General features: G+C 37.6%; 2 protein-coding genes across 5 annotated transcripts; both read right to left on the bottom strand.

The window, feature by feature from the left end:
• Window positions 1–467: 467 nt before the first annotated feature.
• On the bottom strand, window positions 468–3,273 carry LOC110698079. Of its 4 annotated transcripts, XR_002506663.1 has the most exons (4): window positions 2,893–3,273; window positions 2,462–2,527; window positions 2,160–2,383; window positions 468–925 (listed from the first exon to the last, which is right to left on the bottom strand). XR_002506663.1 is itself a non-coding variant. In XM_021875482.1 (2 exons), the coding sequence occupies exons 1-2, from the start codon at window positions 2,376–2,378 to the stop codon at window positions 806–808; spliced, it is 339 nt and encodes a 112-aa protein (XP_021731174.1). In that variant the 5' UTR covers window positions 2,379–3,270; the 3' UTR covers window positions 468–805. The 4 variants fall into 4 exon arrangements, 1 of the variants encoding a protein (XP_021731174.1); XR_002506662.1 differs by having other exon boundaries at window positions 2,160–2,527; window positions 2,893–3,272; XR_002506664.1 differs by lacking the exon at window positions 2,160–2,383 and having other exon boundaries at window positions 2,893–3,268.
• A 1,861-nt stretch (window positions 3,274–5,134) lies between these two features.
• LOC110698197 lies at window positions 5,135–5,871 on the bottom strand. Its single transcript, XM_021875596.1, has 3 exons — window positions 5,654–5,871; window positions 5,505–5,576; window positions 5,135–5,394 (listed from the first exon to the last, which is right to left on the bottom strand). Exons 1-3 carry the CDS (start codon window positions 5,759–5,761, stop codon window positions 5,227–5,229), a joined length of 348 nt encoding a protein of 115 aa, XP_021731288.1. The 5' UTR covers window positions 5,762–5,871; the 3' UTR covers window positions 5,135–5,226.
• Between the last annotated feature and the right edge of the window lie 9,332 nt (window positions 5,872–15,203).

The raw sequence follows: 15,203 nt of genomic DNA, 5'->3' as shown, positions 1-15,203 counted from the left end.
AATTTTGGTTGAGTGCTTGACATTCGTAAATCGATGATATTTTTTCCATCATGTTGCTGAAATTCAAAGTGTTTACGCAATTCGAATAGTGAGCAGTTGCAAAGAAATTATGAAATTTGAAGTGTTTATGAAATTCGAATAGTGAACATATTGAAATATTTGTAGAACAGAAAAAACACTGAATTTAAGCAGAACATATCAAGATGTTTGTAGAACATAAAAGGCGGTTTAGCTTGAACATATTGATATATTTGTAGAATATTTATATGTATGTAGAACATAAGAAATCAGTTCCTATGTCCATTTGAACATAATCTGTGTCGATTGTGGGCGGTGGTAATGCGATAATATGATTGAGCCTTCCACGCCCACTTATGGCAAGATACATGAGCTTGGACCACTTTGTGTAGTTCTGGTGATTCAGTTTCTCACTCAGGCTCACAAAAGATTGGTGATTCATTTCCTGTAGTTCAGTTCCTTTCTGTAGATCCACGTAGTTCTACGATATCACCGTAGATCCACGTAGTTCTACCCTACTGTAGATCCACACGGGTCTACCCTAACCCTCTAGATCCACTTGGGTCTATAATATCATTGTAGATCCACATAGTTCTACAATATCACAACATACTTCAAGCATGCATATAAAAAACTTAGAAATGTCGAGTTCTTAATTAGCAAACTAAAGCATGCACATATTATATCATTCATTATTCACAATAATTCTCAATGATGTTAATAAAAGTTAAAAAGTACTAAATTTAAAATAAAAAAAAGAGCCCAAATACTCAAAATAGAAAACTAATTAAAAAAAAGTTCTTTGATTAGCCGCATTAGGGTTGATTGTGGAGAAAACTTCACTATGCTTAGGGTTGATTGGGGAGAGCACTACACCCTGCTTGTTGGCCTCTGATTGGTCTGGCCTCTGTACAAAATAAATAAACCAAAAATAGGAAACATTGAAATTAGAAATCCCAAATGACTTATAAAAAGTCACAAAAACAAAAAGACCACAAACAACAAGCACCAAACAGACTATTGATCGTCTTTTCTTTGAGTGTGACTACAGTTCTGCTTGCTGTCAAATCCTTGAAGATAAAATAGGTAGCCAGGTTCATCCTAAGGGCCTTGGGGAGTGCAATTCTAAGCTCCCGCAGATTTCAGATATCAAAAAAAAAGTTTTCCAGTGTTGCTTTGCAGGCTTGATCTACTCTATCTGGATTCAGAGAAATGGGAAGGTCTGGAGCAGGAATACTCTTACTCCGAGGCAGGCTGTTCAGGGGGTCTTATCTGAGGTGTACCATTGAATATCCTTCATGTTAAAGCAAAAGATAGAGAGCTAGTGATGACAAGTTCAATTCTCTTAGGAACTGGCTTTGTTAGTTTTCAATTGCATAAGCTCTTAGATTGTAAATCAAGTCAGCTTAATAGATTATTGTTCTCTTGTGCTGCAAGGAGAGATTAAAAGGGATATGGAAGAACTTAAGTAAAGTAAAACAGTGAATTTAGATGCGATGCAAATATACCTAAGGCTTCTCATATTCCTGCATATCACAAGCAATATGTTATAATACTTTGTCAACAGAATCTCTAAGTGCGACGGTGCAAAACAATTGCACATTCACAATAAGGTCGTCTCGTATCATCTTGCTATAGAGGGAAGCCACCTTATAGCCATAGCTTCTATTTATATGACCTGCAGAAATCAATTTGTCTATTTCTGAAGTAACTCGGCCAGTGATGTCCTCAAAACTCATTGTATCATGGCTTTTCATTCGAGAAAACCCACTTTTAAAGCTACTCTTCATGGAGCTACTCGATCCATTACTGGTCCTCTTCTTTGAAAGGGGAAAACGTGGGACAATTTTCTTTTTAAAGACGTTGTTCATCTTGACATACAACATATCAGGATCCCGATCGGCCTCAGGATGCTACAACAACAACAACAGCATGCTCAGCATTTCTACTGAATTATACTAATTCAGACATTAATGATCGTGGCTAAGGGGTTGAACCTAAAAGCATTAATGCAGGTATTAAAGGTGAATTGGGGGGTATTGAAGGTATGCATGGTAAGCAAATAGCACAGCCAATGGCACAGCAAGTTACAAACACAACAACAGCGGCATGCTCAGCATTTCTAAACTAAAGAGATTCACCTCATATGTACGGTTAACATTTCGGAGCAGCATACCCTGCTCTTGGCACTGCTCAGACGTGATTTGGTGATTAGCAATATTTTGACCAAATCGAAAGGCGAATCTTCTCCAGAATTCTTCAGACCACATCTGTGATTTGCGAATACCATAATGTCCTTTGGCACATATTTCATCGAGGACACTCACAAAGGCTTCATCCCAAGAAGAATCCCAAGCCATTTACACTAGAAATATATCACTTTTCAAATAGATGGACTCATTTATTAAAATATGGACTCATTTAGGAATTATTCCAAACTTACTTTTGAAAGGTCACCGGTTGAAGCACTTCGTCTTCGTTTCCGTATTCATTTTTGTGTTGGGCGTAGCTAGAAAGAAAGGAACAAAATCATTCAAACAATGCTTATACCAATCAACACTAACTAACCAAACCAAAAATCCCTACCAACAACAACCATTAACAATACCAAACCTCCAAATTATCACCAGCCAAAAAAAAAAAAAAAAAAAAAAAAAAACAACCAACGACAACAATGAAATGCCATAACACAATTCATCAACAACTGCAGATTATCAATTATCAATCATAGAACAATATTAAAAACTACAATCACCACTGCCAATCAATAAGAACATGAAATTTCAATTCACACAACAACCAATCAATAACACCTCACCAAAAACAAAAATTTCAACAATGGTACTTCTAAGGCAAAAACATAAATTTACTCACCGCGGATGTGGCCTCTTCGTGTTCTCTCTTCCTTTTCCCACTTAAAGTGGTTGGGGTTCTATTGTTGTCAGCAGGCATGTTGGTACTTCGTATCAAATCAAATCTTTTGCCCAAAAGAAAAAAAATTGCCTCAAAACAATCAAAATTTGCCCAAACGAATTTTTGGAGAAAAAAAATGACTGACAGAGGAGTTATTGAAGGTAGGCTTTGAAGACTGAAGCTATACATGCATTGAATCATTAAATCAACTTTATCTTGTTAATTTTCCTATCGGCTGCTGTGGTGAAGTGATTTGGTAGTTGCATTCAATATTTCAATTGAAGTTTAATGATACATATATGCTAGATTGGTTTGGTCTTCTTGGATTTTATTTGGATATGTGGAAAATTGAGATGGGTTTTGTTGGATTTACGAGTAATTGGAATGGGACCCAAAATCACCCATCTTATACTCCCTTAGTCCCATTTTTATTGCAACATTTGGATGAGCATAGTCTCCCAAGTTTATTTTTTATTACTTGTATCTTTAATTATGTTTAGGAAAAAATTATATAAAATTTATATTTAAATAGTAACCTTGTCATCAAATTCGGATAACCAAATAGAGATTGGATCGGATTTATTAGGGTCGAGGTTGTTTGGGTCAGATATATTCGGTTCAAAATTACCCTTTTAATCCGCTTCGGGTAGGATCAGATCACATTTGGGTCAAGATTTGTCGAGTCCAGATCGGGTTTGGGTCAGGTCAACTTCAGATCGGTTCATATTCGGTTCAGATACACTCGGGTCGGGTTCAAAACGGGTTTGACCGAGTTAACATCGGGTTAAATAACTTTGGATCGAGTTGGTTTCGATTCGATTGATTCGGTTATGTTAAGTTTGGTTTGATTACTAAAGTTGATTCAGTATTTGGTCAATTCTAAGTTTAATATTCAGTATTTGGTCAATCACTAGGCGAAAACACGTAATCCACACCGGTTCAAACCCCCCATTTAGCACCGATTTTGAACCAAACTAGGATGCCTATTTTCTACATTTCTTATCAAATCAACTCATTCTTGCTCTTAACATGTCATTATTACCTAGTTATAGTCAGCAACATCTTACGCATTGTTTATTACGAAAATCACAATATCATGTAGCATTATCATCGGTGTTTTCCATGTTGGACCTTGAGGAGCTCGACAATTTATCTTCTTCATAACACTATAAAAAAGTAAATTCAAACTTGATTAGTATGACTAATAAATGAGTTAGGTAATGATAATCAACACTAGGTAGCTTTATTTACTTTCGCAGTATAGACTTCACTAGGAGCTTTTTTAGATGATGCAATCGAGCTGAATCAAAAAGGAATATTGTGTTACTGGAAACACAAATTATCAACAGGGTCCAATGCAAACTACATAAATGCACAATACACAAACAAATCAATAATTAGTCGTGTACAACATATAAGTAGGGGAAACAAATGAATTTGACATGGTCAAACGTACTCCTCAAAACATGGGGCGTATGAACTTGTCTCTCACACGCACTGATTCCTTGATACCCCGTTCAACATAGTACAACACGACAAGGTAATTGCCTAAGATTCTAATAGTGGAAATCTGCTCAGGGCATAACCACCCTACTTGACACGGACAATCAATCTCAAGTAAATGCTCCTGTAGTGCTCTGCATGCATGATAATAGAATATTAATGGAAAAATAAACAACAATCACCACTAATCTGAATAACATAATTTAAGCGGCATTGAATTACCTCATAAATGTTTTAATGAGGAAAATGTTAAGGATTGAACCACTTAGAAATTCCTTCACATCTTCTTTGCTAAGTCATGCAACTGCATCCTCATCAAAGTGGAACATTGCCTTACGTAATGCAACTTGAATAGGAGTGTCATTAGGCAACATACTAACACGGTTATGTAGAAAAGTTAAATCTTTAGAGAGCATTTGAAGGACCGTGTCAGCAAGAAGTAGAGTAGCTTGCATAGCTGAACCTCTCGAAGAGTTCTTCTTCAACCCTTTTTCACTCTCCGACCGTTGTTCAATCCTCTTCTTTGCCACCGGTTGATCAATGCTTTTACACTGCTCCACCCTCATCTTCAAAGTTTGGCTTTTTTTCGAAATCTGATAAAACAAATCACGCAATTGGTTAGAAAAGAAATCCATCTAACTCTTGTGAAGACAACTGGGCATAAAGTAAAGAGTGAACCCAAAATCTTAATCACCTGGTTCATCAACCTTACCCAAGCACATGGCTACTGCACAAAGCTACCTTTTGCTGACCAAAGTGTAGTAAACTCATCCTCCTCTACAGGCACCGGTATTAGGATGTCCTCGAACCCATCACAGAATTGATCCCGACCGAGTAATGTTGTGGCCTAAGTGGTCGCAACTGGACCGTACCTTGTTCGGCCGGTTGTGCACTACCATATTTAACCACATTCGAAGCTCCAGATTTGCCCGGGTGTTGAAGTGCACAACGGGTCTCTTCCTACACCAATTTGAAAAATCAATTATTAGAACCAAACATATCTCAAGGGTCGTTTCCTACACAATTGATAATGTACCCATATTCACTAAACTAGAACTAAACAAAATCACCTGTAAATCTGGAAAATGAGGAGGTGCTGGATTATCGAGCTCCCTCGAGTTTGCATGTCTAGGAGTACCACCCTACAATAGGAAATTAATTAATGCCACCTTAGATCCCACGTAACTCAATATGCCAAAACTAATAAATTTGAAACTACCTCATGTATATCATCGTCTCCATGTATTTCATCTTCTCCTTGTCCTTTTGGGTGACTACATGAGTCAACTGGTGTAGTCGAGGGGAACGACAAGCTCGGTAAGTTCATTTACTTCGCCCAAGCATTGAATTCACCTACGAGCTCGTTCGGCACTTGTTCCTTAATTGATACCACCGTGGAAACCAAGTCATGAGGTGAGTTAACACTTGCTCGGGATCTTCCTGATTTGGTATATTCTAGACCCATCACCTTTTCCCATCCTAGCAATGACCCTCCCGCACCTACTACCCGTCCTGGATGGTAGGGCTTTCCCAAAGCCAAGGTAAAAGGATCTTTTTCTACACTTGGGACAAGCTTGCCTTCAACCAGTTCCTCAGTGTGTTCAATCTGTGGCAAAAAAAAGGCAACATGAATATAGTTTTTTCTTTTTGATAAATAAGAAATTTTATTACCAAAGAATAATAGTTACAACTTTACAAAATAGCAAAACTGTAACACCACAACACAAACAAGACAGCTAAACGCAACAGAACAGAAACCAACAGCATCCAAACCAACACACAGCTTCACTCAACAGACAGGACAGCAAGCAAGACCATAGCAAACCATAAGTGATATTCATGCAAAAGCTTCATAAAGTTTACAAGTTCATAGTTGCTTACGAGCTTATCTGTCATTTCTTTGGTTTCCGGAGCCTTGATGACCCATTTTCCAATTTCCTTGTCACACGCATGCAGAGAACAGAAGAAATCACCAGCACGACTCACCAGCGTAGTGATCGTGGAATCAGAGGATTCTTTGGAGGACCCTAGAAGCGAAGTGGGGTATACTCCTTCGTTGACCCACGTTTCCTTCCATTCACCAAATGTCTTACACCCCATACGTTGAGTGTATTGCTCATCCTTGCATTTTTGGAATTTTGCTCCCTCAGTTCCTACATAATTAGAAATGTTAGTATCATTACTTCAAAAAGAGTTAATATATTATACAATTGTCATCAGATTTACTTAAACTTACAATTGCTTCCTTTTTACTTTTTTGAAGAACGAAAGCTTCCCAATCATCCTTCGATACGCTAGGCCATTTTTGCCATGGGAGTTGCTCTTCCTCGATGACTTCATCAACATTGCCGCCCCCTTTCTTCTTCTTTGGTTTATTCACAACTATCTTTGTGATCCAGCCACGAACTAAGGTGGTCTTGAAGCCTCTGAATCTTTTTACTAGTAAAGCTTCAAACACCCTTCGCTTGGCGGCATCGTTAGGAATATTAAACAGACTCTACAAGCATAAATAAAATCGATTATTAGTTTCCCCTTTTAAATAACAATAAAGTGAAAATATTTATAATTGTGTAAATGTGCAAACAAAACACTTGCCCTTGTATCATTCCAAAATGTGTCAATCAAGCCTGAAGATACTTCCCGCCAACCAAGTGTAATCGAGATTTTGCGCACACAAATGCCAACGTGAACAGCATATTGACGACGCCATTTTCCTGTAGGTTGGCCCGCCTCGTCGTACTCTAGGACCATGGGAGTGACGGGTTTCTTGAAACTTGTCGTCGGACCCCTCACCTTTTTCTTAGCCCGTGCCTTCACCCCTCCTCCACTTTGTCCTTGGCTTTGAGTGTGGGAAGTAAGGTTCTCACCAACCGTCTCAGAAACTGCATTTTCAATAGGAGGCGCTTGTTCAGCTGAAATTTCAAATTCATCAAGCCTACGCTCCAACTCATCCTGAGCCTGATCTTCTGCCTCACCCAAATCAGGCTCCTTGTTCACATCATACAGCTCATCCTCATCCTCAGAGAAATCATCATCATCATCCTCTATATCCTCGACACAAATACGGTCCTGATCGTCCGCCATGAGATGTAAACACCTACCATAACCAACATAACACGTTGTTAGTTGTAATATAAATAAATTTGCAAAGGTAAAGTTATAAAATCAAATATAAATTGCTGAATTATAATACAAATCAACATAGAAAATGGACAAGTGTAGGTTGTTTTTATTCCATATTTCAAATGTTTTAAAAGTTACTTCATTCATTTAAAAGAAAATGTGAAAAATGGGCAAGTAAGTTAACACTTTCATTCATTTTCATCTAACCTGTGATTTAATAATACTTTCAACGCCTACAATTTCATAATTGCTGAAAAATAGTACCTCAATCTAATATTCCTTCGTTGTGGTCTGATCACATATAATTGGCTTGGTCGTCTATGTCATTTGGTACAACAGGTCTAGGAACAGTGAAAGGTGTCGAGTCATCAAACGCATCATATTCTTCCTCATCCTCGACATCTCCAATGCCTAGGATTCTTCTTTTGCCGGCTAGCACAATAGACCATTTTGAATCGGCTGGGTCAGTTACGTAAAACACTTGCTTAGCTTGAGATGCAAGGATAAATGGTTCCGCACTGTCATTCAGGTGGCCAAGATCTACAAGAGTAAAGTCATCATATTTGACGTTACGCCTGATATTATCAACCCACTTACACCAGAAAAGAGCAACCGTGAAGTTACAATAATCAAGCTCCCATATTTCTTGAATTCGACCATAGTATGACAACTCTGCATCAACGGGTGATTTATCCTTAGCACTTGCAAACTCCCTTGACGATGCCACAAGCGTTACACCACTGTTTTGGGTCGAGGAAGATTTCAAATCTCGACGCTCAGTCCAAAAAGTTTACCCATTTATGTCATATCCCTCAAATGAGCGAACATCATCCCTAAGACCATAAGCAAGCCACCTTACTGTATCAGTGACACTCTCATCCATTCTACCCATCACTCGATCAAAAAACCAACTCACAAACCTCTTATTATGCAACTGCATCAATGCCCTTTCACCTTTCGATGGAAATTCATCGCGCAAACTAGCCATGTGCTCATCTAAGTATGGGTGAACATCTGCAACATGGTGCAACACATATAGGTGTGCTTGTAAGAACTTATCTCGGTCAGGTGACATTTATTTCGACCTGATTGTGCCCTGACCATCAAGTCTCCCTTCATGTCGAGAAGTAGGAAGACCAATAGGTTCAGCAACGGCTATATAGTCGGCCACAAAATTACCAATCTCCTCACCCACGATCCCTTGAATCATACTTCCTTCCGGGTGAGCCCGATTCCTTACCTTATTTTGTAATGTACCCATGTGTCTTTCAAAAGGATAGCACCACCTCATGAACACTTGACCGCACAACTTAATCTCACACACCATATGAAGAATAAGATGCACCATTATGTCAAAAAATGAGGGTGAGAAGTACATCTCAAATTTGCACAAAGTCACAACCACATCCGCCTGCAAAGCATCAAGTGTACAAGGATCAAGCACTTTGCTGCATATTGTATTGAAAAATGAACAGAGGCTTGTAATACCTTCCCTCACGTGCTTCGGTAAAATACCACGTATTGCAATTGGTAGGAATACTTGCTTCAAAACATGACAATCATGGGATTTCATACTTGTCAGCTTCAATTCTCCATTTAAGGATACAAATCTTTTCATGTTAGATGCATACCCTGATGGAACCTTAATGTCGTACAGACATGCACAAAACATCCGTTTTTCTATCCTTGACAATGTGTAGCAAGCTGGAGTTAAATAAGTCTTGTCATCCTTGGCTTTTCCCTCATATTTCTTCTTCGACGCATCCGTGGCCTTTCCCTTTTCCTTGCACTTCCCCTTTCCTTTTTTCAAACTCATTTCATCTCCCTTTTCCTGTTCATTTCCCTTTCTAACCTTTTCTTGAGCCCACAATTCTGGACACACCCCCATCTTTTCCAAATCTAACCATGCACCCTTTCCATCCTTTGTTTTTCCTTGAATATTCATCAGCGTTCCCACAAGAGCATCACACACATTCTTCTCTATATGCATTACATCAAGATAATGCCTAACGTCGTGTTCTTTCCAGTACGGAAGCTTCCAAAAGATTAATTCATTTTTAAAGAGAGCAGTTGAGTCCGCAGCTTTTTCTGTTTTCCCAAATACTGTTCGTATACCCTTAACTCGAGCATAAACCTCCTCACCAGTCAATGGCCTAGGCGCAATCCCCTCTTCCGCTTTCCCATCGAAAGCCTTTTTCTGCCTACGGTACGGGTGATCGCGCCTGAGCAACCTTTGAGTCCGCATGTACACCTCTTTGTGACAATTATCAAGGTGTATGCTTGGGGTGTCATCAATAAACATGGGGCATGCTTTTTTTCCTTTGTTCTTGTACCCAGACAAGTTTCCATATGCAGGAAAATCATTAACGGTCCACATAAGAGCTGCACGCAATGTGAACATCTCATTCTTATGAGCATCAAAAACGAAAACCCCTTCGTCCCACATCTTTCTCAAATCGTCAACAAGTGGCGCAAGATAAACATCTATGTCGTTTCCAGGTTGTCTTGGCCCCGTTATTAGTAATGAAAGCATTACATACTTACGTTTCATGCACAACCAAGGAGGCAAATTGTAGATCACTAAAAGTATCGGTCATGTGCTGTGTTGGGTACTAAGAGTGCCAAATGGATTCATCCCGTCCGTGCACAACCCAAGCCTTAAATTTCTGACTTTATCACTAAATTCCCCAAACTTCATATCAATGTTCTTCCATTGCGGGGAGTCGGCTGGATGCTTCAGCATTCTGTTTTTCTTTCTTCCCTCTGCATGCCACCTCAAGTTTTTAGCGTCTTTTGGTATTGAGAAAAGACGCTTAAACCTTGGAATGATGGGAAGATACCACAACACCTTAGCAGGAGGTCCCTTCGTACCAGCATTGCAACTCATGCGCTTGTAGCGCGCCTTCTTGCATCGTGGACACTCCTCTAATTGTTCATATTCATTTCGATAAAGAATAAAATCATTAGGACATGCATGTATCTTCTTATACTCCAAACCAAATGGACACATGAGCTTCTTTGCATAATAGTAAGACTTAGGAATTTCATTCCCGTCAGGCAACATCTCACTTAACAAGGTCAACAAAGAAGTAAAACTATTGTCCGTCCACCCATGCTTCGACTTAATGTTAAACAGTGTTAGCACAGATGATAGTTTAGAGTATTTTTTGCACCCAGGATACAAAGGCTTTTTAGAAGACTCCGATAATGACTCAAACACGTCACCTTCAACACCACGCATCATTTCATCCACCCCTTCATCCTCGACCTCATCCACCTGATCATCCTCAAATCCATCCTCATCACCATTATCAATAATATATTCATCATTCCTGTATTCCTCATCCACACGAATCTCATTGCTTCTATCATGCACATCATTCCCATCAACATCCCCACTATACTGTCCTTCTTCACCGTGCCAAATCCACACATGGTATTTAAGCCTAAACCCACGACAAACTACATGATCTCTAATGATATCAACACTATTGACCACCTTCACATTATTACAATCAACACAAGGACAATAGAGGCAATCGACACCCATTCTGCGCTGATAAGATAAAGCCTTCTCGCAAAACTCTTGAACCCCATCAAAGAATTCCAATGTATCACGTCTACTATACATCCAACCACGATCCTTCTCCATTGAGTAAATTGTCTCTAAACATAGCAACATATTACGAATAATGTATAATTGCTACATATATTATATATGTAAATAAAATTCAAACACACACCATGCATATAATATTCTTATAGTAAAAAAAATGCATATATGCTTCCAAAGGGTCCTTATCGCTCCAACCTAACCCATCCTTGAACGTGTATTCTCACTAGTGAATGTATGTCGACTTTCCAATTGTAAGGAAAATTCAGCAGCATTTCCCCCCATTTCTCCAAATACACGATGTAGATAATTACTTACTCACATATGTACCTAGAGAACATGGTGAGGAAATGATAAGCCAAGATGTTCCTTAAAATCGAAAAAAAAAAAAAAAAAAAAAAAGACATACATTCACCACCTAAGTGAGAGTAAACGTTCAAGAACAGTCCCAACCGGGGACTATTCAAGACTTTCTCCTAATGAGAAAGCCTTGAACGGGTATCTAGGCATATGATGATGCAAGCATTTATATATTGTTGTATTTATTTGTCATTAAACAATACACAAGTTGTAATAGCATGAAAAAACTTTCATTAAATGAATAAAGAAAAAGAAATATAGATTAAGTTTATAATTCATACCACTATAGCAAGTACAATGGATATATTCCTTCTAACTTCCAACTTAAGCTAAATATGTAGTCTTCAAGCTAATATCACGGCAGACCAACCTTCACAAAAAAAAAATATTGTAATAAGCAAGCGGATTATCTTGAAAATGCAAGAATTCACAAAAATATTGTAGTTTGAGACTAATGTACAAAATCTTACCCGGGCAAGTCTGAAACAACCTTAACTCGAATAAATTGGACCTGAAAAAATTGCTTGAGTTAAGAATCCCACAATACATGCATCAAGAATTAACTAATTGAACCTAAACAGCTATAATCTTTTCATTTCATGGGTATTTGATAACGCGCAACTAGAATATTTAAAGCAGGTTCAGACAATAAAAATGAAGAATTAAACAACATCAACTTCACACTATCTGTCACAGAGATTTGCACATGCATACAGGCAAAAAAAGCAACCTTTTTAAAGTTATCAAATTTGAAGTACAAACGAGCAAACAACATTTAGAAATTCTATTACACTTTTTTTAAGAAAGGTTCTATGTTTCAATTTTAACCTAAGATAATAGGCCTTGCATCCTAATAAATGAATCATATGGTCAGCTTATCTACTAATTAAAAAACTATGCTTTGATTCTAAGACATGGTCTTATACTACCTAAAAGAAATTCAAACCTAGAAAACCCCAAATTGAAACCCAAACCCAGAAAAACCCAAATCGAAATTAAGAGGGTTTCGGTGGGTGGGGAGGCTGGCCACATTGTGGTTGTAGGTTTGGACGAGGGGTGGGCTTTTAGTTTGAGGGGGCGACGGATGGGAAGGGGAGGTGGGTAAGTATACTGGGACAGGCAGGTGGGGAAAATGGAAGGGGTGGTGACGTGTTGTCTGGTACAGCAATGGTGGGGAGTTGTTGCAGCCACACTCTGCTCTAAAAACCAGCAGCCCCTGCTTCACCATTCACCAATTAGCCAATCCAACCCACACCACACATCCACACCTGCCACAACTCACACCAAACTCCCCTGCTCCCTCACAACCCGCAATTCATCTACCATATACCACCGCAGCCCAACCACTAAAACAAGTAATACCCATAACAAATTTGCAATGACAAACCCTAGATTACAAAACCCCTAAAATTACCAAACTGAAAAGCAAATCAAAGAAAAACCCTAGATTGCGAAGGAATTCGATTGTTTTAAAAGGACGGCAATAATATCTTACCTCGAAGCTACTTCAACGGAGGTGAGAAAGCGCAGAATCCGTTTCAATGGAGGATAAAGACCACGACCTTCAATGGAGGAGAGATATGGAGAGAGAAGGAGTTGAGAAAGCTGCTTCAATGGAGGTGAGAAAGCTCAGAAACGCTTCAATGGAGTAAGGTGAAAGTTCAGAGGAAGTGGAAGAGAAGCGCGAAAACGAGGGAACGAATGAAACAGTATGAAGATTAATGAAAATAGCAAGGGAAAGAAAGAAAGAAGATCGGTTATTTTTTTTAAACATTTCGCACCGGTTTGAACCGGTGGTAATACATGATTTCGCACCGGTTTGGATTGAACCGATTCGAAATCTCTTTTCCTCTTTTTTTTTTTTTTTTTTTTGAAGTTGGAACCGGTTTGACCCGGTGCGAAAAACCGAATTTGGCACTAGTTTGCTTGGAACCGATGCGAAAAGTATGTTCTCTTATCCTGCCCATTTCTTTTAGCACCGGTTTTCAAAAACTTGTGCGATAGCTGCGCTGCCTTATTCATTTTTTCTAATAGTGAATTTTGAATTAATAATAGCTACATTAATAATAGCGATTAATAGTAATATTATTATAATATCTATTAATAATAGTTATTAATATTTACAGTATTAAATCAATTAAACAAATGAAAACATTAATAAGTGCTCGTCAAAAAAAAAAAAAAAAATAATAAATAAGTGAAGCTACGGTACATCAAAACTCTAGAACATCTGTTTAAGTTTAACCTACATTAATAAGTTAGGCCCAACAATAAAAAAAATCTAGTACTAAAGAACTGCGATCCAATCCAACATTCACAGCCCATATTCAGTTGCCCTGCAAAAACAAAAAACCGGAATCAGCGTGCCCTTATGAGGGTCTCAGGGCCCGCTGATTTCGAAAATGGGCTTTGGCGCTTGAAATAATGCTGAAAATAGGAGAAAAACGGAGCAAGGGTCAGCGGACCTTTATATTGGATCAGGGCCCGCTGAAATGGATTCGACATTGGGCCTTAATTTGCAACAGCATCAGCGTCCGCTTGAACCTGGGCCGGGCCCACTAATGACTATTCGGCATTTAGGAGGAAAGAACCCAGCCTATCAGCATCCGCTGATCCAATCATTAAAAGATACTATCATTTAAAAATAATAGTGTTATATATTGAAGTTACTATCATTTATAAAGATATTATCATTCATAAACGATATAATCATTTATCTAAGATACTTTCAGATGCTATATAAGTTATCAAATAAACATGCGTATTAAAAGATACTACCATTTAAAAAAATAATATTGATATTATCATTTAAATTAGATTATATGGTCGGAGCCAAGATTTGTACATGAAGGGAGCCATAAAGCCCTAAACCTGAACACGACCTGCTTACATTGTTGACCTGTCTAACCCATTTATCTAATAATACTTTTTCATGAATCCAAAAATACAAGAATCATTCGAATATTGACTATTTAACCTTAAAATAAAGAAAGGGGAAAAAAATCCCCAACGCAAGTAAGATTTAATCAAAATGGGATTACTCTTTAAAATATATCGTCAAGCTCAAGTAATGGACTTTTCAACATTAAACTGAGGCAAGTATATTTTATTTTTATTTTTTTGATGATAGGCAAAAAAATTTGATAATAAGCAAAAAGATGGTTCTGAATTCATCCTCATGAACCCACAAAGAAGAAACAGCATAGCAGTAGACAAGAAAAAAAAAATCAAGTTCTGAATTCATAATGCATAGTGAAATAATAATAATAATAATAATAATAATAATAATAATAATAATAATAATAATAATAATAATAACAACAACGACGACAATAAGAATAATAAGAATAATAATAAGAAGAATATTCATAATAATATTCATAATCATAGTACCAAACAGGAACAACACTTAAAACATCATAAAAATGTCATTTTTCACCCAACACTTAATTCAACTAATGTCTACGCAATTAGGATTAAATAAGATCAATTATTAAAATATTTTAGAAGTTAACTTACTTTTTATTAAAAGATTAATTCACTTTTTAAAACATCAATTAGCCTATACTAATAAAATCAATTAATAAAATATTTTAAGAATATTTTAGATCTTATGTGACAAATTTGCATAATATTTTTTTATCTTAAATTATATACGTAACATGTGACAAAT

The sequence above is a fragment of the Chenopodium quinoa genome, unplaced genomic scaffold (assembly GCF_001683475.1).
Source record: "Chenopodium quinoa cultivar QQ74 unplaced genomic scaffold, ASM168347v1, whole genome shotgun sequence".
In the NCBI taxonomy this organism is placed as follows: domain Eukaryota; kingdom Viridiplantae; phylum Streptophyta; class Magnoliopsida; order Caryophyllales; family Amaranthaceae; genus Chenopodium; species Chenopodium quinoa.
This window is presented reverse-complemented; position numbering and strand designations above follow the sequence as displayed.